Genomic DNA, 23,647 nt, shown 5'->3' on the forward strand with positions numbered 1-23,647 from the left:
TGTTGCTTCTTGACCTGCATACAGATTTCTCAGGAAGCAGGTTAGGTGGTCTGGTATTCCCATCTCTTTCAGAATTTTCCACAGTTTCTTGTGATCCACACAGTCAAAGTCTTTGGCATAGTCAATAAAGCAGAAATAGATATTTTTTTCTGGAACTTTCTTGCTTTTTCCATGATCCAGCAGATATTGGCAATTTGATCTCTGGTTCCTCTGCCTTTTCCAAAACCAGCTTGAACATCTGGAAGTTCACGGTTCACGTATTGCTAAAGCCTGGCTTAGAGAATTTTGAGCATCACTTTACTAGCATGTGAGATGAGTGCAATTGTGTGGTAGTTTGAGCATTCTTTAGCATTGCCTTTCTTTGGGACTGAAATGAAAACTGACCTTTTCCAGTCCTGTGGCCACTGTTGAGTTTTCCAAATTTGCTGGCATATTGAGTGCAGCACTTTCACAGCATCATCTTCCAGGATTTGAAATAGCTCAACTGGAATTCCATCTACTCCACTAGCTTTGTTCGTAGTGATGCTTTCTAAGGCCACTTGACTTCACATTCCAGGATGTCTGGCTCTAGGTGAGTACCATCACGATCATACCATCGTGATTATCTTGGTTGTGAAGATCTTTTTTGTACAGTTCTGTGTATTTCTGCCACCTCTTCTTAATATCTTATGCTTCTGTTAGGTCCAGACCATTTCTGTCCTTTATCGAGCCCATCTTTGCATAAAATGTTCCCTTGCTTTCTCTAATTTTCTTGAAGAGATCTCTAGTCTCTTCCATTCTATTGTTTTCCTCTATTTCTTTGCACTGATCACTGAAGAAGGCTTTCTTATCTCTCCTTGCTATTGTTTGGAACTCTGCACTCAAACGGGCATATCTTTCCTTTTCTCCTTTGCTTTTCACTTCTCTTCTTTTCACAGCTATTTGTAAGGCCTCCTCAGACAGCCATTTTGCTTTTTTGCATTTCTTTTTCTTGGGGATGGTCTTGATCCCTGTCTCCTGTATAATGTCATGAACCTCCATCCATAGTTTATCAGGCACTCTGTCTGTAGATCTAGTCCTTTAAATCTATTTCTCACTTCCAATGTATAGTCATAAGTGATTTGATTTAGGTCATATCTGAATGGTCTAGTGGTTTTCCCCACTTTCCTCAATTTCAGTCTGAATTTGGCAATAAGGGGTTCCTGATCTGAGCCACAGCCAGCTCCTGGTCTCATTTTTATTGACTGTATAGAGCTTCTCCATCTTTGGCTGCAAAGAATATAATCAATCTGATTTTGGTGTTGACCATCTGGTGGTGTCCATGTGTAGAGTCTTCTCTTGTGTTGTTGGAAGAGGGTGTTTGCTATGACCAGTGCATTGTCTTGGCAAAAGTCTATTAGTCCTTGCCCTGCTTCATTCTGTACTCCGAGGCCAGATTTGTTTCTTGACTTCCTACTTTTGCATTCCAGTCCCCTGTAATGAAAAGGACATCTTTTTTGGGTGTTAGTTCTAAAAGGTCTTGTAGGTCTTCATAGAACCGTTCAACTTCAGCTTCTTCAGCATTACTGGTTGGGGCATAGACTTGGATTTCTGTGATATTGAATGGTTTGCCTTGGAAACGAACAGAGATCATTCTGTCATTTTTGAGATTGCATCCAAGGACTGCATTTCAGACTCTTTTGTTGACCACGAAGGCTACTCCATTTCTTCTAAGGGATTCCTGCCCACAGTAGTAGATATAATGGTCATCTGAGTTAAATTCACCCATTCCAGTCCTTCTTAGTTCGCTGATTCCTAGAATGTCGATGTTCACTCTTGCCATCTCCTGTTTGACCACTTCCAATTTGCCTTGATTCATGGACCTGACATTCCAGGTTCCTATGCAACATTGCTCTTTACAGCTTCAGACCTTGCTTCTATCACCAGTCACATCCACAGCTGGGTATTGTTTTTGCTTTGGCTCCATCCCTTCATTCTTTCTGGAGTTATTTCTCCGTTGATCTCCAATAGCATATTGGGCACCTACCAACCTGGGGAGTTCCTCTTTCAGTATCCTATCATTTTGCCTTTTCATACTGTTCATGGGGTTCTGAAGGCAAGAATGCTGAAGTGGTTGCCATTCCCTCCTCCAATGGACCACATTCTGTCAGACCTCGCCACCATGACCTGTCCATCTTGGGTGGCCCCACATGGCATGGCTAATAGTTTCATTGAGTTCGACAAGGCCATGCTCTATGGGATCAGATTGGCTAGTTTTCTGTTATTGTGGTTTCAGTCTCTGCCCTCTCTCAGCGCCTACTCTCTTACTTGGGTTTCTCTTACCTTGGACATGGGGTATCTCTTCACGGCTGTTCTAGCAAAGTGCAGCCTCTGCTCCTTACCTTGGATGTGCGTTGCTAACCCACAAATTAGCAACACTGAAAACCTCTACCACCCCCTGGGGCTAGAGGGACACAGGAGACAGATGAAATAAGCAGTCAGGAAGCCTGAGTGATGGGGAATTAGAATCCATGGTGAGCTGCCTGGGGGGAGTTAGACCACAGAGGGATGGACTGTCTGCAGATAACTGGAGACAGCCACCACACCTCCTGAGGAAGAGAGAAGAGGGTAAGAAATCCTGGCTTTTCTCCTGCTCTCCAGTGCCTCCCTTTGGCTGAGCCTACCTCATTTGGCAAGAAGGCCCAGGAAAAGTTATTGATAGCTATTGATAGCTAACAGGAAGTTAAGAACATTAATTTCACCTTAATGCTAACAAGTGACCCCCTTACACAGGGAAACATAGGTCAGTATTTGAGAGTAAGAATTAGGAATAAGCCACAATATACAATCTGAAGATGTCTTCCTATATCATTTTAATCTAGACACAAAACTAGAATGTTAATGGCGATTTTGCTTTTGAAAAGAATCTGGAGACAGTGTGAAGCAAATCAACAGCTCATGTTGGGTCATTATTTTCTAACTTTTAGGTCCAAGAAATAGATCATTCAAATGCCATGACACAATCCAAGGAGAAAAAGTTATGTCTAAGGACAAAATTTGGGGGAAAAGTTATGACCAACATAGACAGCATATTCAAAAGCAGAGACATTACTCTGCCAACTAAGGTCCGTCTAGTCAAGGCTATGATTTTTCCTGTGGTCATGTATGGATGTGAGAGTTGGACTGTGAAGAAGGCTGAGCAGTGAAGAATTGATGCTTTTGAACTGTGGTGAGAGTCCCTTGGACTGCAAGGAGATCCAACCAGTCCATTCTGAAGGAGATCAGCCTGGGATTACTTTGGAAGGAATATGCTAAAGCTGAAACTCCAGTACTTTGGCCACCTCATGCAAAGAGTTGACTCATTGGAAAAGACTCTGATGCTGAGAGAGATTGGGGGCAGGAGGAGAAGGGGATGACAGAGGATGAGAGGCTGGATGGCATCGCTGACTCGATGGATGTGAGTCTGAGTGAACTCCGCGAGATGGTGATGGACAGGGAGGCCTGGTATGCTGCGATTCATGGGGTCGCAAAGAGTCGGACACGACTGAGAAACTGAACTGAACTGAAGGACAAAATATTCAAATTTGTGCCTGGTACCCATGGAATAGCCTGGGAAACCCTCCAAACTGACAGTCTGCAAATCCCCTAGTTCAGCTTTTCCCAGCACCCACTCTCTTGTGGTATTCCGGCACAGAATTCCTCCTGTTCCCTGGACAGAAGCCTGCTTGCACCCCTAGTGCTTATGTGCTGTGGTTCTTTCTGACTAGACTAACCCTCTGCTCCTAGATGTTTGCATGGCTAAGCCTCTCTTGTCATCTGGTCTCAGGGTTTTTTAAAAAATTATTATTAATTTATTTTTTATTGAAGGATAATTGCTTTACAGAATTTTGTTGTTTTCTGTCAAACCTCAACATGAATCAGCCATAGCTATACATATATCCCCTCCTTTTTGAAACTCTCTCCCATCTCCCTTCCATCCCACCTCTCTAGGTTGATACAGAGCCCCTGTTTGAATTTCCTGAGCCATACAGCAAATTCTTGTTGGCTATCTATTTTACATATGGGAATGTAAGTTTCCATGTTACTCTTTCCATGTCTATAAGTCTATTCTCTATGTCTGTTTCTCCATTGTTGCCCTGTAAATAAATTCTTCAGTACCATTTTTCTAGATTCTGTATGTATGTGTTAGAATACGGTATTATCTTTCTCTTTCTGACTCACTTCACTCACATGTATCCCACTGGTCTCAGTTTTAAATGTATCTCCTTTGATTGAACTTCCTTGACATTCAAGAGAAAGTATCTACCCCCTGAGCCCTGTCTCTGGTCATTCTATATCATCCCTTCATTTTATATTCATAATAATGTTTCTAACTAGCCAGAATAGCCTCTTTTTTCGTGCAGTGCCTACTTACTCCTCCTTCTAATGTCTGAGGGTTCTTGTCCGTATTGTTTGTGCACTATCGCGTGTGCCTACAAGAGTGCCTGGCACAATGGTTTTGCTGAGTGCTGTGTAGGTTAGTCTTGCTGTGCTCAGTTGTACAGTGGCATCTGAGTCTTTGTGACCCCATGGACTGTAGCCCACCAGGCTCCCCTGTCCATGGAATTTTCCAGGCAAGAATACTGGTGTGGATTGTCATTTCCTATTCCAGGGGATCTTCCTGAACTGTAGATAGGTTACTGTGAATCAATGATATGTATCAGGCACTTCCTATGTGCCAGGCACATATAGTCCCCATATAACCCTATAACACAGGTTACTGTGATGATCCCATTTGCATAGTTAAAATTAAGTAACTTTTCTCCTCACTCTGCTTCCTGCAGAGTGCTGGCCTCCTTGCAGCTTTCCTCAAATCCACCAGCACACTGGTACCTCTGGCTGCCTCCTTTGCTGTTCTCTCAACCAACAGTGTTCTTCCTCCAGACAGTTACATAGCTCACGCCTTCCCCTCCCTCCAGTCCTCACTCAAATGTCACTTTCTCACTAAGCCCTTTCCTGCTGGGTGTATAAATTACAGCAGTCCTCCCTGAGTCCTCTACTCCCTATCTTGCTCTATTTTTCTCCTTTTCTCTCAAGGACCAGGATTTTGATGTGTTTTGTTCACTGTTGTATCACTAAGATTAAGGAGCTAATAAATGACAGAGCTGATTCCAAGAGGCTTCCCAAGTGGCTCAGTGGTAAAAGAACCCACCTGAAGTGCAAGAGATGCAGGTTTGATCCCTCAGTCAGGAAGATTCCCCAGAGAAGGAAATGGCAAACCACTCCAGTATTCTTGCCTGAGCAATCCCATGGACAGAGGACTCTGGTGGACCACAGTCCACGGGGGTGCAAATGAGCTGGATGGGACTAAACAACAGCAGTGAGCTGACTCCAAACTCTGTGCTATCTATCTCTGCATGAGCCCCACAGACTTAGTACAGGACCGGATCACTGGAGAGGTAAAAGAAACACATATCTTGTAGTCCATAACTTTGGAGGATTTCTTTGCAATTGAGTTTGTATTTAGCCAATTTATTATGTTCTTTGCCTTAGATGTGTCCCTAGCTTGGTCATAACTTTCCAACCAAAAATAAGGTCTTTCTTTGACTCATGATTAACAGGAAAAAGCCTTAGGGCCTTCACGTCATGCTATATGAATATTCCAAGGGAATTAGTGAGCTTGGATTCCCAGGAAAAACCCAAGAGGCTGATGCCCCTGCCCATGAACCTAACACTGAGGTGATCACTTTTTTCATGCAGACGGGTATTGAAGGGATGAAATCATCTAGCAGACAGGCTGAGGTGGAAGCCTTTGTTGGTCATTCATGGTTGCAGTGAATTCCTGTCTTTAATCTTCTGAAATTAACTAACTAGAACATACAGAAAATTTTTAAATATTAACCTCTTTCATGTATAGTGTTATTAAGATATATTTTGTGCAATTTTGAGTTCATTCTCAATTTTATGATACATTCAAAGAAGAAAAGCAAACTATGGAAGATGGCTACTCCAAATTTATTAAAGGTAACTTTCCTAGAATTGAAAATAAAATAGATGCAACATATGACTAACCTGGCAGGTTTTCTATTATAGAAAGTACTGTTTTTAAAAACCTTCAAGATTGACTGTCATCTAAATAAATCAATTTAAAGGATATTCTTAAAATTTATATGTATATGGGGGTTTCTAAAAAATCTTGGGGTAATACCCCAAGTAATTACCCAGTAATTTTTTTCTTTTCATTTTCTCCCTATTTTCCAGTCATTATGCAATGTGGTTTTTTTTTATATTAATTTTTGAATCAAAAAATTTGTCTTTTACAATATGTAGCAACTTCCTGGGACTTCCCTGGCTGTCCCGGGGTTAAGAGTTCATGTTCCAATGCAGGGGGCACAGTTTTGATCCTTGTTCAGGGAACTGAGATCCCACATGCCCTGTGGTGCAGCCAGAAGGAAAAAAAAAAAAGGTAAAGTTATGCAACAACTTCTCCATTAGGAAACTGAGGTAACAAGGTGTTTTAAAAATAGAGTTTCTGCCTCATTGTTTAAATATTAGGGATTTTAAAATACACTAAAAGTGCTTGTTGTTAAACCGACTCAGGCCCCATTTCTCTAGCTTGTTTCCATCTCTATTATTTATTGCTAAATAAACTTTTCAGAGACATTTGAGCAAGAGGAGGCTAGAATGTGTGTTCTGTTCCTGGTTGTTTTCTCCTACAGTATTTGGTTAAAGCTGTCAGAGGTGGACATTCAGGAACCACTCTTTTTCACAAAAACACAATAAAAATTCAACTTTATTAGGAACAAGCCCAGGAAATTGTGTTTTGAATTTCAGATGTCATACTCAAGTAAAAATTGAAAAAAATTTCACTTTTTCTTACAGATACTAATTATTTCTTTCATAGGCCAATCCAGTATGAATGTAAGCTCTCTGAAGATCATGCAGTTCAAATGTTAAAAGAAAATGACCTCCTGAATTGCTGACCTTCTGTTTTGCAGCTTCAGTATCTACAATAGTGGATTATGTCATGATTGTGCATAAGTAAGTTGGATGGGACACTCTTACACCTTAATCTAGAGTATAAACATGATTAAGTATTTAAATTCTAGCTTCAGTTCAGTTCAGTTCAGTCTCTCAGTCGTGTCGGACTCTTTGCAACCCCATGGACTGCAGCACGCCAGGCCTCCCTGTCAATCACCAACTCCCAGAGTTTATTCAAACTCATGTCCATTGAGTCAGTGATGCCATCCAACCATCTCATCCTCTGTCGTCCCCTTCTCCTCCCGCCTTCAAGCTTCCCCAGCATCAGGGTCTTTTCAAATGAGTCAACTCTTCACATCAGTTGGCCAACATATTGGAGTTTCAGCTTCAACATCAGTCCTTCCAATGAATATTCAGGACTGATCTCCTTTAGGATGGACTGGTTGGATCTCCTTGCAGTCCAAGGGACTCTCAAGAGTCTTTTCCAATACTACAGTTCAAAAGCATCAATTCTTCAGTGCTCAGCTTCCTTTATGGTCCAACTCTCACATCCATACATGACTACTGGAAGAACCATAGCCTTGACTAGATGGACATTTGTTGGCAAAGTAATGTCTCTGCTTTTTTAATATGCTGTCTAGGTTGGTCATAACTTTCCTTGTCTTTTAATTTCATGGCTGCAGTCACCATCTGCAGTGATTTTGGAGCCCCTCAAAATAAAGTCTGCCACTGTTTCCACTGTTTCCCCATCTATTTGCTGTAAAGTGATGGGACAAGATGCCATGATCTTAGTTTTCTGAATGTTGAGCTTTAAGCCAACTTTTTCACTCTCCTTTTTCACTTTAATCAAGAAGCTCTTTAATTCTTCTTCACTTTCTGCCATAAGGGTGGTGTCATCTGCACATCTGAGGTTATTGATATTTCTCCCGTCAATCTTGATTCCAGCTTGTGCTTCATCCAGCCCAGCATGTAAATTCTAGTTTAGTTCTCTCCTTTTTTTATAGAGCACTTGTGAGCACATTTCATGGGGTTGGGGGCCAACCAACCAAACAAACAAAAAGAGAAAAGGAAAGAAATTTAGAGACTAGAGCAAAACAACCATCAGTGAGTGTTTATAAAAATCATTATTTTTGTGTTGGCATCATTGTTCAGTTACCCAGGCGTGTCCAGCTTTTTGTGACCCCCATAGACTGCAGCATGCCAGGCTTCCCTGTCCTTCACCATCTCCTGGAGCCTGCTCCACTGAGTTGGTGAAGCCATCCAACCATCTCATCCTCTGTCGTCTCTTTCTCCTGCCTTCAATCTTTACCAGCATTGGTTTCTTTTCTAATGAGTCAGCTCATTACTTCATGTAGTTAGAATCAAATCATTTACCTTTTAGAAAAATAAAGATACTACTAAGTGTCATGTCAACACTAATAATTTACATCATGCTAAACTGAAGCAAAATATTTTAACTTGAAGGTTATTTGCTTTATGAATTTTTATCATTTTAACCCAATTCAAATGGCTCATTGTTTCTATTATTTCTAAGCTGGAACACCCCTCTGCTTTACTAAAGGGTTATTCATAGATGTTTTTGGCTCTTTCCTGGGTGATGTTTTGAACTTAGAAACTGATGATGACATATGTTTTAAAAAGTCCCATATTGCTTATGTCTGAATCAGTAGTAGACACATATACCTACACATATCTAACTTCCTCTGCAGTTTTGTTTGCTCATTCTACAGGTTTTCAGATTTCCCAGTGATTCGTCAGCTTGTTAGAACCATTTGTACATACTAGTTCAGCCTCATTGTGTTAAAGGTGTCATTTGAAACCACAAACCACTTCACCAGAAGGCCTGTTAAAATGAATTTTAACAATTAATCGGAGATAAGGACTTGTGTTGACAAGAAGCTTGCCAACACATTTCCATGTGGTGACACATCCTGATTACTGTGTGAAATCACTCCTCTCTGAATGATAGCCTATAGGCAAGATATTTGATGATTTTCCTAAGGAATTGATTTCTACTTTAATCTGAGGAACTTTTATTTATTCCCCTGAGAAAATTATGACATGTGCAACAGCATGTTCTCATGTTCTTTCTGTGTTTTATCTTTTGCACTGAAAAATGCAAATAAATGAAATAAATTAATAAACTATTAAAGCTGTTTGATAGTAAGCATTAGTTTTAAAGTTGAAAAATGGTGACATTTATTTTTATTGTCCATTAAAAATGTTTCTTTGTGGAGGAGAGAATGTTGCAATCACCCCAAGAAAAAGGCTCTTATCTTATCCTTCCCTTCATCTTCATAGTGATTAGTGACGTACCCTGCATTGTTGATGCCCAGTCAGTGTTCACTGATTTAATAACTTAAAAATTCTAGTTTAAGATGATGCCATTTCTAGATAAATATGAAGATCTATAAGTACAGTTAGCCTACTATATTCTTTTCACCCACTTGCAAACATTAAATTAAATATCACTTGTTTTTAAACTCCTTGTTCAAGGACTTCTTTTTTATTATTTAATGTGGCTTTATAAAAATGTATTGGTAAACACAAATGCTTTCTACTGAACTGATTTCCTGTAAGCTTAATAGATGAATCAAAATTTTGGATGATTTTCACTTACTGTCAAAATAAAATGTTGTACATGGAAGAGGCTTAGAACAAATTATTATTTTGCGTTGCTGATTGAGCCTAAATCAAATCTTGAACTCAGGAAATAATCTATTGTGAGGATATATTTGGCTCTGTTTTGGATAAAAGCATAATAAACTTCCCTAGAGTGATTGTCTACATTTGATAGGTTTTCTCTGAGGTACTGGCTAATATAGATTATAGCATTTTATTTTAAGGATATCCCTTCCCTTCTCACCCTAATATGTATTCACGCTCCTTCTGTTTGTCTTAGTGTGTTTCTGACTTAAGCCTCTCTCTGATTCTTAGTCACTTAAATTAACTTGTGTTTTTAACAATTTGATCAGTCTGAAAATCATGGCCCATATTGCTCTATCCATTTACATCTACAAGGAATCAAAGACAGCATTCTGATTTAATAGTATTAAATGTGTGAAGTTCTAAAGGGAATAATAGACTAGAGGCCCCTACACGACTGCTTTCTGGAGTCATTGGGCCAAAGGTACTTCTAGTATTTAAACTTGAAAATGAAAATCAAGACACTTTAGAGTCTTAGTTTTCCTGAGCCCTCCCAGAGCTTTGGGAACCAAGCAGCTTTGAGAAAATATCTGGGAATGGAGAGAGTAGAGGTCATATTCCATGGCAGTTAAAAACATGACATCTTCAACCTACTGGCTGCAATTCAAATGCCAAGTAGTAGCAGTTTATTAACCATATCACCTTAAATGAGTATATGACTTCTCAGTGTCTCAGATTATTGTTTTGTAAAGTGAAAAACAAGTCTTCCAGCAGTACCTACTTACCTACTTCATAAGGCTGCCATAAAGATTAAATGAGATAACACCTTTTAAGTCTAGCCTGCAGTAATCCCTCAATATGTTAGCCATTATATTGTATTCCAATATATTGTATTCTAACACATCCTTCTATTTTTGCCTGGACCTGTAGGGAATTTGTGCAAGGCTCCATGTTAGTTGAGAGGTCACACCAGTGCCTTTAAATTCCAACCACAGCACTCAATCCCATGATGAGTCTCTAAGCTTGGTTCTGGTCCAATTCTGTGGCCTTTGGGTATACATAATATTTACCTCTTAGGTGCGCTGGAAAAAATGAAGTCTAAAACTCACCAGGTTATAAACATTCTGGAAACAAGTCTAGGTTTCTCTTTATGGAAGTAAGTGTACTGTTTTGATAGTCTTATCAGAAAAAGAAAAAGTAGTTAATCTCCTGCAAAGGGGAAAGTTTTTTTGCCAAGTGAAGTGAAAATTTTACTCTCTGCTTCTTCCCACAATAGCCATAAATATGCTGAGGCTGTTATTTTGCAAGATGGTTTTTGAGACCCTGCTGAAAGGAGAGAAGCCCTCATATTATGTTTCCCTCAAATTCTACCACAAACCACACTTCTTGGGAGGAAAAAAAAAAAGGTGCCATGTAAGCATGTTTACCTTGAACTGACTAGGAAGTTGAAACTTGTCCATAATTGATGACTCACCACCATAAGCCTATAAAAGTAAAGGTACTTGTCTGGGAAAAGGCAGCTGCCTCCAGGCGCGATCATCCAAGATGCACCCAAGGGTCCTGGCTGGCTTCCTCTTCTGCAGCTGGACGGCTTGTTGGTCCCTGCCTCTTCCCAATGATGGAGATTCTGAAGACTTGTCAGAGGAAGACTTCCAGTTTGCAGAGGTAGAGTATTTTAACAATTCCAGTGATGTGATATGTCTCATAAATGCCCTTCTCTTTTAAAGAGGGTCATTTTGCTTTCCTTTTTTTAGAGCTACCTGAAATCATACTACTATCCTCAGAATCCTGCTGGAATCCTGAAGAGAACTGCAGCAAGCTCTGTGATTGACAGGCTTAAAGAAATGCAGTCCTTTTTTGGCTTAGAGGTGACTGGCAGACTTGATGATAACACCTTAGACATCATGAAAAAACCAAGATGTGGGGTCCCTGATGTGGGTGAATACAATGTTTTTCCTCGAACTCTCAAGTGGTCCAAAATGAACTTAACCTACAGGTAAATCATAGACTATTCTTTCTTTAATATTTGTTGCTTTTTGTACTATCAACTGTCTAATTTTCGGCACAAGCTACAGATTACAGAACATGTGTTGTCCCATTGTTTTAAGTAGGCCTTAGATTTTAAACTGGAAATTAAGTAGGTCTAGGAGTGAGTTTGCGGAGAAGGCAATGGCACCCCACTCCAGTACTCCTGCCTGAAAAGTCGCATGGACGGAGGAGCCTGGTGGGCTGCAGTCCATGGGGTCGCGAAGAGTTGGACACGACTGAGCGACTTCACTTTTACTTTTCATTTTTATGCATTGGAAAAGGAAATGGCAACCCACTCCAGTGTTCTTGCCTGGAGAATCCCAGGGACGGGGGAGCCTGGTGGGCTGCCATCTATGGATGGGGTCGCACAGAGTCGGACACGACTGAAGTGACTTAGCAGCAGGAGTGACTTTGAGCTTCCTTGGTGGTTCGGATAATGCAGAAGACCTGGGTTAGATCCCTGGGTTGGGAAGATCCTCTGGAGGAGGGCATGGCAACCCACTCCAGTATTCCTGCTTGGAGAATCCCCATGGACAGAAGTGCCTGGCAGGCTACGGTCTTGGGGTTGCAAAGAGTCAGACCCAACTTAGCGATCAAGCACAGAGCACACACAGAGAGATAGGAGTAACTTTAATACTGTTGATGAGAATATCTTATAATATCTATTATATATTATTGTTGCATTAAGCCAGCATTATTTTTATTACAAAACTAAATATGTTTCTTTCAGATATAAAATCAAAATAAAAGAGTAGTTTCAAGAAAATTTGAAAATGTAACAGTCATGTTTATTATAAGAGTGCTAAAAATGGAGAGTTTCACACTCTCATGAACTTTACAGAACTATTTCATTTGTTTAGACCATAGTGATACAAAACTTTTAGCATGGCAGCCATATAAGTTTTAGTAAACATCTAAATACTTTAAACTTAAGATGTCAAATATTTGGAGATTCTCAAGTATCTAATCAAATTCTTCACGGCATTATATGTCTTTGTATAACATCATAATTAAGAAGTTATTCGAAACAGTGGACCTCTAGTAGAACTTTTAGAGAAGCAATTGCATTTTGAGTTGAAAAGCAGTACTCCAAGAAAATATATTCTAAAAGAGTCTTCACTTTCCAAAAATTTGATTCAAGCTTTTTCTGTTAAATAGAATTGTGAATTACACACCTGATCTGACTCATTCTGAAGTGGAAAAGGCCTTCAGAAAAGCCTTCAAGGTGTGGTCTGATGTAACACCTCTGAATTTTACCAGAATTCACAGTGGCACTGCTGATATCATGATCTCTTTCGGAACTAAAGGTAATGATGCAGAATAATTTTTGAACATTTTTATATTCTACTATTGGCTCCATTCTTTTATTCCTTCTTTCTGGTACTCATTAGTTTTTACAGAATTCAACAAAAATTCACCAAGCACCTGGGCTAGGCACCACTGGCTATAATTAAATTCTTAACTCTTGTTTTTGTGTGTAGAGCATGGTGACTTCTACCCATTTGATGGACCCTCTGGTCTGTTGGCTCACGCTTTCCCTCCTGGACCAAATTATGGAGGAGATGCTCACTTTGATGATGATGAAACCTGGACAAGTAGTTCCAAAGGTAATATTTCTTATAATGATATAATTCATGATTATCAGATCCCACTAAAAAGAAGTTAAGAAGCATACTGTAAATTCTATTTGGTATTTGATTATATTTTTCAAAAAAGTTTAATAAGTATAATAATCTTAGTTTCTACAAATGGCATTTCTACAAGCCAATATGCAACATTAAAAATGAGCAAAATCTACTTAGTCTAGTGGCTTGAGGGATTCTAGCTAACTCTGAAATAGGATCAAAATGCTTTCTGTTCTAAAAACTATTAGTGCTAAATATGAGGATTATAAATAAGTTGGATGCGAGCTGAAATAGTTTTTTTCTTTGTAGAAATATTAACGGCACAAATCCAGTCATATTTCTATTCTCAGTTATATGATTACTTCTTTAGACTTGTCTGTTCCACTGATTTTTACAAATACCACTCTAGCAAATCAATATAGTTTCTTACTTCAGAAAATCTGAGACAAACCAGATTAAAATGTATTTACAAAAGCAAAATGAAACTGTTGAGAGAATTCAGTCAGTAGTTGAATCTTAAAGACTCAAAAGAATTGAGAATGCTAATTTAGGCAGAAAAGCCAAATTATTCCAACTAGGATTTAATTTTGGAGCTATATGGACTCTTAATTGTGATAGTTAGAGGGTAGTCCTCAAAAACATCTAGTCTTTACTATTCATTTAAAAAAAGGAATTATTTTTTTCCAAAAAGTAAAACTGGGCTTTGAATAATCAATGTCTCAATGCCTATGCTGCCATCTGTCTTAGGAGGGAAAGGTGGGCGTTTGCATATTTAAAGTCTGAATATTTCACAGATAAGAATGGTTTTAGGAAGAAAGAGCAACACCTAGTATTGTTAAGGCATAGTCACAGTAAGCCTCAGTTTTTGGTTCCTGCGTAAATTCTGGGTCTGATGAATGATCATGCTGCAGTCTGCACAGTTCACCAAGTTGATTATGTACTTTCTTCATGTATAGGCTATGACAGCAAAGGGTATTTAAGGTCAAACTGAAACCACCAGCTCCAGCTTTCATGTGTTTTTTTCTTTCAATATTTTATTTTTTTCCAATTTAAAATACCAGAAGCAACGAAAATTTGTGGGAAGAATGACTAAAGGAAATAATGTAAACACAGAGACACAGTGGTCGTCAACAGTAGAGGAAGGTTGGCCAATCGTGTCTACACTTTCTGCTTCTTTAAATTCTAGAGTATAGAGGTATACTGGAAAGGAGCATTTGGTAGGAATTTGTTCTCAAGTAGATTCCTGGAGACCATATTTAATGTGTTCTCTATGCTTGGTCATCATACCTTTGATTGCTGGCTCCTATTTAGATGATTTTCTAGGCAGCACCCTAGATATGTATCACCCTAGGTTTTCCCCCCATGAGTTTCCATTTAAGGTCATCATTCTCTACTTTCCTCACTGACATGAGAAAGCAAAGAGCAAATCAGGATTACTAGTGTCTTCACAATAAAACCTTATTGATTGCTAATCAATCTGTTGATATCTATGTAGGCAGCTATAATCAAAGGTTTACCAAATTATTTATAATGATTAAATCAACGTTTTAAATCTTCATTTAAGCAACTGAATATTAACTTTAAAAACTGTGTCAAACAGACAAGGAGAAATGACAACATAATAAATAGACAAAGAAAAGAGTATTTATTCTGTGAATTGGTCACTGGAGAACTTTGTTTTCTCAGTTCCTTTCTTTCCTTACAGGCTACAACTTGTTTCTTGTTGCTGCCCATGAGTTTGGCCATTCCTTAGGTCTGGACCACTCCAAGGACCCAGGAGCACTCATGTTTCCCATCTATACCTACACTGGCAAAAGCCACTTTATGCTTCCTGATGACGATGTCCAAGGGATTCAGTCTCTCTATGGTAACTACTGATATATCAGCTTGACAGCAGAAGACATATACACGTTTATTTTCTAAATTATTAGTGAATTTACCATTACCAATGTTACTGTCCTGGTTTTGCTAGTAACACCTGGAGAAGCATGCTCATTTTTTCTTTAAATATCAATCTACCTGCTCAGGTAGAAAATATTCCATTCCCCAAAGTTTTTGTAGAATGTAACTCCTTGTATTTGTATTTTATACATTGCAAGGTACCTTTGATATCCTGACGATACCTCTGACATAAGAAATGGCAATATTTTATTCTTCATTTGATGAATGAAGAAACTAAGGCTGTAGAGTTTAAATAGTATATCTATAGTAACACAGCTGGGTGAAACACAGCTAGATAGGAACACAGCTTTGGGGGTAGCTTTCACAGGGAGAAAGTGAGATCTCAACCAGCTTTTATAAATTGTGGGTATTCTTTCAACTACTCCTGTTTACCACAGTAGAAATCATTCAAGTAGCCCGTGGTAATTTTTAACCAATATCTACAGTGAACATTTGTAAGAATTTCTTCATTTTCCTTCCAAATTTTCAATAATATTTACAAAATAATTAAACCTCAACCCAAACAAGCAAAAATACCTACCATAAATAGAAGTACAGCCATAGTACACAGTCATCAGTGTAAACACTTCTAGAACACAGAGATTAGACAACGGTCAGGCCAGCCCCAAGCTATTTTCTCTTCTGGATTTAAATCTACTGCAATAGCTCGTGAAGGCAGAGGCCAGAATTTTGCAGTTTTTACTATTTCTACTGTATCTTGGCTGAGGGACTTCATGACAGAACTAATAGGACACAGGTAGTGAAGAAGAAGCTTAGAATTATTTTATGTCCTGCAACCCTTTTGCACTCATGTGAGCTGGTTGGAAAGTTACCAACACGCTACAAGTCATACCAAAGTGGCTGAAGGCCTGGCTTTTCACTGAGATGCAGACGCACAGTGATAAACTCTAAAGCAAGGTGAGCTGATGCTGGCAGCTGGTCAAGTAGGCTCGAGAAAGAGCCCAAAGGAGGGCTCCCACGGAGATGACATGCCTCCAGAAGTGGCTGTGAGAGCAATGTGTTTCTCGGGAGAAGTCTGTGAATAGGTTGTGCAAAGCATGGGGAAAGCTTCCCCAAAGTCTCTTGCTCCCCCAGCCCGTTTCTATCACCAGCTTCAAGAAAGCTGGATTTGGAGCTGAGATGATTCTCAAGGGTTTTTAAAGTTGGAAACAGAAGGGGACATCCCACAGGCAAGACCGTGGTAGCCCTGGAGGAAGGAGGTGGGATCACAAGTTCTTGGGCGCATTATGTAGGAGGTGGCAGGACCCACTGCCCTCCCTGGATGAAGCCCTTCCTCTCATCCTCAGGTCATCCTCAGTCACTTCCTTAACTCATTTCATGACTGCAGGTCCAGGAGATGAAGACCCCAACCCTAAACATCCGAAAACGCCGGACAAATGTGACCCTTCCTTATCCCTCGATGCCATTACCAGTCTCCGTGGAGAAACACTGATCTTTAAAGACAGGTACTCTTGGTATTACTTTATGAAACTTGCATGCGACGAACATTTCTGAAGTCATGTCTGAGATTACCAAAACATCTCGTCAGGATTCCAAAGGAGGTGAAGTTAGTAAAAATAACAGACCTTTGGACCGTTTATTTACGTATATCAGGTGAAATAAAATAACTGATGGATAAACATTTTACCTTTCAATGGATAATCTTGGCATTGTACAACTTTCTTTACATCTTCTTCTTATAAAAATAACCAAATATATATAGGAATACAATTTATTTATTTAACAAAACACAATAATTGAAATCAATTACTATATTAGTGAGTTGTTACTCATAATTTCACATGAATTCCTTTTGATATGGGAAAGCTTTGGTTCTGGTAACATATGAGCATGTTACAGCCTAAATCTATAGGTGATGAAAAACAAAATACCAATTTTTAATTTTGATACTGTTTTAATATCCTTATTTGTTCACCTACTCATTAATCCATTGTTTAACTATCTGTTAATTATCTGTATTATTCTCTCATCTGTGGTCCAGTAGCATTCCTTCCTCTTCTACTATAGCTCCAATTTCATTTTGCCCCAGTATTTTCTCTTATCTCAGATTCCCAGGCCATGAGATGTTGGGAGCACAGTTTGTGTCAGTCATGTTTTCTTTCCAGAGCCTGACACAGTGCCTGGCATATTTGCTTGCCACTTTCAAGATATGCAAAACTGACAAAGAATGATCCCAGCACACAAAGGACCTGGAGCCTTCACAAAGGCTCTGTGAGACTTTTAGACTTCAGTATTTAGGCTAGAGTTAAGACAAACAGAGCTTGTTTACTGGCACTTTAAGGGAAGTGGAAATCTTGCCCCTTCACAGGTGATAGGGAATGGTTGTGTCTGGCTTATCTGTACTGATGTGGAGACAAGTGGCTAGAAGGATAGAAACACTGAACTCAAAGAAATGATGCAAACTCTGTTTTACTTTTGTGTCAGATTCTTCTGGCGGCTGCATCCTCAGCAGGTTGAAGCAGAGCTGTTTTTAACAAAATCGTTTTGGCCAGAACTTCCCAACCGTATTGATGCTGCCTATGAGCACCCTTCTCATGACCTTATCTTCATCTTTAGAGGTAAGATTTCCACCAGCGAAACTTTGCATATGCCTGGAGCAGGCAGCGATGAACTTTAGCTCCCAGAGATTTAATAAAATGATCATTGTCAAAAATATGTCTAAATTAAGAATCAAGTATAATAAAATGGAAGCCAGAAAGCACCCGAAACCTTTCTGAAACCAAGTGTCCAACTGAAACCAAGTGTCCTCAATTTGACAAGTAAAAAGTCTGCATTATTACTCATATCCATCTTTGTTTCTCTTAGTTCCTCTTAAAAATTATTTGCTGAGAAAATGTTATAACAATGTACATTCTTAACAATTCAAAAAAAATTATCCATAATTCCTCCTTCTGAAAGGTCAATTTATTTTCTCACTTTATTATCTAGTCCCTAATCATATGTAAAACATATATTAAACATTTCCATTCATAGTATGTATGCCTTTTAATATTTTACTTGTTCCCTTGACACAGGTTCCCAAATTGCTGTTCCAGCTGCCTGATCATAATTTGTATTAGCTACATAGATCCTACTAATGCTGTTTCTATTGTGTGACTATTACAATTAGTGCTATAATGAAGTTACTTTTTAGAGAAGCTGACAACTTTTGTACCAGTATAAAACTTGAGTTTTCAGTCTAATTTCCTCTTCCTACTGTGCTGCTTATTTCTGTAGGAATCGTAATGTATTTTTAACCCAACTCCAATCTTAATATTCAGAGTTAATAATCAAATTAATTATAATATTCCATTGGCTATGCTTACATTTAGGAAATTGGGATCTTAATTTTTGAAGAACGCTCATACTTTTGTGTTCCTTAAATATGGTGACCACAAACATTGACTAATTTATTTATAAATGTGTAAAATGATTTTCTCTTTGCTAAAGTAAAGGTCTACATATGTGAGTTTTAATAGAGTCCCTTGAATAATAAAACGATTCTTTCACTTATTCTAGGCAGAAAATTTTGGGCACTTAGTGGTTATGATATTCTGGAAGATTATCCCAAAAAAATATCTGAATTGGGATTTCCAAAAGACGTTAAAAAGATCAGCGCAGCCCTTCACTTTGAGGATTCAGGGAAGACACTCTTCTTCTCAGAAAACCAAGTCTGGAGGTATGTCAGCCATGTTTACTCCCCCATCGTCTGTCAGAGGGCGAAGTGAGCCTCGAGTGTCTCCTGTTGCTTAAAATTATTTCTCATGTATTACTTTAAATGTTAAACCAGTCAATCATTTATGTTCCATGATAGCTCCTGCAAGTAGCCCCTAAGACAGGCATTTGAAAGTCTCAAGCCTTGAAAAATGCACATATAATTCTCACACCCTCTGGGCCACACTTTTCTTTCTTAGTCCTTTGTTGTATGTAAGCCATGGCAAAGCTATCTCTCTTATGTTGACATGCTCATTTCATCTTTCTCCTGGATTCTCTTTCTTGTCATCCTTTCCTAATTTCCATGCAAGTCCATCTTCTGGGGCCAGAGGAAACATATGAATATGTACAGGGAAAGACTGAGTGAAAGAGGGCCGCAATTTCCAGTCTGTTGGTCCAGTGCAGAAGTTGGCCAGGAAGCTGCCAGGTTTATACTTTGTAAAGCCAGACCCTTGTGAAAACCAAGTAGGACTGGCCTATCTGAAACATGTGTAGAGCTGAAGGCGGCGTTGACATTGGCAATGTTTGTGAACCCAAGTCAGTTCAGGGATGATTATCTCATAGGTATTCAAAACTTGGAATTTTTAAAATGGTAGCTTTACTTCCTCTATACACACACACGTACACTCATGCATACATGTGTACACACACACTCCTGTATATACCATCTTTACCTTTTGACTTCTTATTTCTGATAATGACACTCACAACTTTAAATACAATTAAATTAAATACAATACTATTAAATAGTACTATCTAGGGTCTACCTGGTCTAGTGTTTCTGTCCCTTTATCCTATATGAGGTCTGTGGTTTGGTCAAGATGGACTGCTTACCATATCTCAAAAGCTTTGTGCTTTTATCTCCACATAACCTTCCCTTATCCAATTTTCTTTGCCAGAGGTCTTTCCCTACATTTATCCTCTTGACATTCTATCCATTGTTTAAACTTAATTTGAAGTACCATTTTATGCACAATCTTTCTTGATCACCCCATTCAAAGGCTATCTCCCTTCTCATGTAATTTCTGTGACATCTCATGTATGTTCTCTCATGATGTTTAGCCCCTATTGCCTAGTGTTACAATGTCATCTGTGTATGTCTTAGCCTTCTTGATGGTCCAGCTTTTACTTATTGGAATGTATCTCAAGAATATAAAAAACTCTCATCAGTAACAGTAGGAACAGTGCATCATGGGAGGTTGTTCTCCTAGGCTGATTTCAGAATGTGTTTGGTTGGCTAGAGTGTGAGGAGGTGCTGGGGAAGAGGAGTGTGGAATATATAGTTACAGGAGGAGAAATCTATGCTCCCCACCCTCTCTTTATTAGTACATTTGCCTCTGTAACTTCCTTGTGCAGAAACTGAGCCTTAAATAGTTTAGTATCCACAGCTGCTCTTAGCAGTTGTCTTACACATAGTGAGAGATCAATAGACAATTGTTCAATCCAGAAACATATTTATTTGACTCTGAAAATGCTTTCCTAATAACATACTTTTATAACAGATATACAAATTTTGAGATGGAAATGAGTTTATAACCATCTTTAGAAACAAGGCCTTTAGGCAAGTCAAAATAGTCACCAGGTATCTACTATATACTCAGTATTATAATTGTTAATTTAAAAAAACTCCCAGATGTTTTGAATGGACTTAAAAATTGGAAACTGTCAATTTTGAAAGTTGCCATTATATCCACTGTATTATTTCTAAAGTAATTTACCTACAACCCACTTAAGAGCTTCTTTTTCTTATTATATAGCTATGATGACACTAACCATATGATGGATAAAGGCTATCCCAGACTCATTGAAGAGGTCTTCCCAGGAATTGGTGATAAAGTAGATGCTGTCTACCAGAAAAATGGTAACTATTTCACTGATCTTAATGGAGAGCTTCTGTAGCCCCTCAGTTAGAACTTAGATTCACTAATGAAAACCTTGCATAATTAAAGGATTACTTATTGTGACTACTTACACAGTCAGCAAGTGAAAATTAATATGCTTACAATAAATAAGAGCTTAACTTAATGACTGCTAGTTCTATGAATAAAAGATGCCAAATCTTAAACACGACTTTAACTTTAAAGATATTGAGGGCTTCCCTGGTAGCTCAGATGGTAAAGGATCTGCCTGCAATGCAGGAGACCTGGGTTCAGTCCCTGGGTTGGGAAGATCCCCTGGAGGAGGGCATGGCAACCCACTCCAGTATTCTGGCCTGGAGAATCCCCGTGGACCAAAGTGACTGGCTGGCTACAGTCAATGGGGTCGCGAAGAGTCGGACACGACTGAGAGACTAAGCACAGCACACAAGATGCAAAAAGTATTGCCATAATTAAAATCAGGGATGAATGGGGAGTATTTTATATGTGAAGACAAATAACATCATAAATATAAAATGTTTTTTGCTTTAATTATGAAAAAGGACATTATCTCTAACTTGCAACAAATAACCAATATCAATAACTCAAGCATTTGGGGTCATTCCCTGGAGGTCTAGACTGTGCTTTCACAGTTTGGCGTGGCCAAAAAAAAAAAAAATTCAAACCTCCAAACTGGAACTCATGCCAATACAGCAATTAATTTGAGGTGACATTTTAGGAGAGCTAGAAAGCTTTATACATTTCCCCCTTTAAATTATAAGCAATAAATTAAAGCATTAGTTGTGTTTATAATATAAGCATTGAAATGTTTTAAAAAGTGAGTCTAACAGATTGAGATTTTAATGTTAGCTAGAGTAAAATTTTATTTTCAGACTCTGAAATCTTTTTGGTCTTTTTCTTATAGGTTATATCTATTTCTTCAATGGACCCATACAGTTTGAATACAGCATCTGGAGTAACCGTATTGTTCGAGTCATGCCAACAAATTCCTTATTGTGGTGTTAAAAGTGGTTTTAAAATATTGTTATTTAAATCCTGGAAAGCATTTGAGATAACACTTCCAGACATTTGGGGGGTGAGTTATGGGAGAAGGAGAGATATCGGGGGAAGCTTAGTTCTGTGAACGAGCTTCAGTAAGTTATCTTTGACTATTTAGTATCTATACACCTGTGCGTGGCTGGAACCACATTGTATTTTAAAGTCATGAAATTCATTATCTCGATGAATCATCTAATTCTTGTGTGCTGTGTAGAGGCAGTAGCTGGCAACATTCCCATCAAAAATGAGGTATCTGGTGTGTCAAAGAGAGTTACTTAACATATTATTTATAAGAAAACTTTGCAAAGACATAAAAGCAAATACATTTATCCAATTAATGATTTATCTTTACTAAATGTTTTAAAATAGTATGAAAATGAAATTTGGGGGTAGCATATGACATCCGTACACAAAAATAAACCAAAGGGAAATGTCCACAGTAAATACATTTTAGACAACTTTCCAAAGAAATATTTGGATTTTGCACTAAAAATATTTGGAGCTACATGCCCCTCTTCACACAGACACTAAGGAAACATCACAGTCACTAATGATAGGAGACAGAGGCTAGCAGTGAGGACGGAAGATGAGGCCTTTGGTTTCTGCTTAATTTTCACTTTTGACAGTGACTCAAAGACTGCTTTCAAAGACAGTTATTCCTTTTCATATTTATAGAAGACAAAGTATTGAAATGTTTCAGGATTTAAAATATTTCAGGTCTTTCAGAAACATCAAACTAAAATTGTTAACAAAATAATCTAAGGCCATAGCATCACTTTTTTAATAAATCATTTGATTATTTAAAACTAAAAGTAGTGTTTTACTTTTATTTTATCTAAAATTGTTTTAACTGTCCAGTTTACCTTGGATATATAAGCTGTTTTTGAAAGAAATAGTCGAAAATACATCTTACAAATTGGAAATGTGTATGTTAAAAAAACAAAGATATCTAAAATAAAGAAAACATGGTCCTCTTGAAGAATAAAGTTATTCCTTTTTTCTCCTTTTTTTCCCCTTTAATCCTGTATAACTTTTGACAGTGCCTTTCACTTGGTACTTGTTGAATATATAAATGGCCTTGAAGGGAAGAACCATTGTGTTAAGAGATCATATTCATAAAAATTCAGGCAAAGAAAAGAAAGTATACTGTACATGCAAAGTGTATTAGCTAGTGTTCATGTTGTTTATAATAAAAAGATATTTTCAACAGACATTGGTATATGGTATATTTTTGTCTTTTGGTATAATTTTATATATAATTATATAAATATGTATTTTATATATATTATATAATTTGGTATAATTTTTCTTCAAGAATGTCTATTTAAATTATTCCTTTTTCTGACCATATGTTTCTTGGTGAATGTAGCTCATTACTGTTTTTGGTTTTTGTTTCTTTGGTTTGTACAAAGACCCTAAATTCAAATTTAGTGTTAACTGTACCAGATTTTGTTAGCTCAGTTTCTGCTCAAGCTTGGCCGGCCTGGCACTGACGAGCCCCCTCTTCTGAGCCCTAGACTGAGGCCATGGGTTCCTCAGTCTCTTTGCCAAGAGTGCTCCTTGCTCACGAGGAGGAGAGAGCAGTAGGTCTAAGTTCGGAAGACTGGGTCCTGATGCTGACTCTGTGCGTCACTTCAGGCAGCTCCTTTGAGCTGTTTGGGCTTTACTTTCCTGATGTGTGAAATGAGAGGCTTAGCCGCTTTGGGGAAACACGGGGAAGCAGGGAACTCTAATAAGGAAGACGGACACCATCTAGGAAACTCCACTGTTGCCTAGTTTCCATCTAGGAAAGTCCACTGAGCTTAAACACTGGTCTTCTCCGTTTTCTTGAGCACTGTTCATTCCCAAACATTTAATAAG

The 23,647-nt window shown here is 38.4% G+C and overlaps 1 protein-coding gene across 1 annotated transcript; it reads left to right on the top strand.

Moving 5' to 3' along the window:
- The first annotated feature begins 11,096 nt into the window (after positions 1-11,096).
- Positions 11,097-23,000, top strand: MMP13 (matrix metallopeptidase 13). Its single transcript, XM_040257839.1, has 10 exons — positions 11,097-11,229; positions 11,319-11,560; positions 12,751-12,899; positions 13,074-13,199; positions 14,923-15,084; positions 16,507-16,624; positions 17,604-17,737; positions 18,678-18,837; positions 20,630-20,733; positions 21,654-23,000. Exons 1-10 carry the CDS (start codon positions 11,110-11,112, stop codon positions 21,752-21,754), a joined length of 1,416 nt encoding a protein of 471 aa, XP_040113773.1. The 5' UTR covers positions 11,097-11,109; the 3' UTR covers positions 21,755-23,000.
- The last annotated feature ends 647 nt before the right edge of the window (positions 23,001-23,647 follow it).

Source organism: Oryx dammah, unplaced genomic scaffold (genome assembly GCF_014754425.2).
Source record: "Oryx dammah isolate SB20612 unplaced genomic scaffold, SCBI_Odam_1.1 HiC_scaffold_17, whole genome shotgun sequence".
NCBI lineage: Eukaryota > Metazoa > Chordata > Mammalia > Artiodactyla > Bovidae > Oryx > Oryx dammah.

Bases quoted from the DNA above. Each gene is read 5' to 3' on its own strand.
- MMP13 (XM_040257839.1), top strand. From the start codon at position 11,110: ATGCACCCAAGGGTCCTGGCTGGCTTCCTCTTCTGCAGCTGGACGGCT. The intron at 11,230-11,318 runs GTAGAGTATTTT...TCCTTTTTTTAG, and splicing joins AAGACTTCCAGTTTGCAGAG to AGCTACCTGAAATCATACTA. The intron at 13,200-14,922 runs GTAATATTTCTT...CTTTCCTTACAG, and splicing joins CTGGACAAGTAGTTCCAAAG to GCTACAACTTGTTTCTTGTT.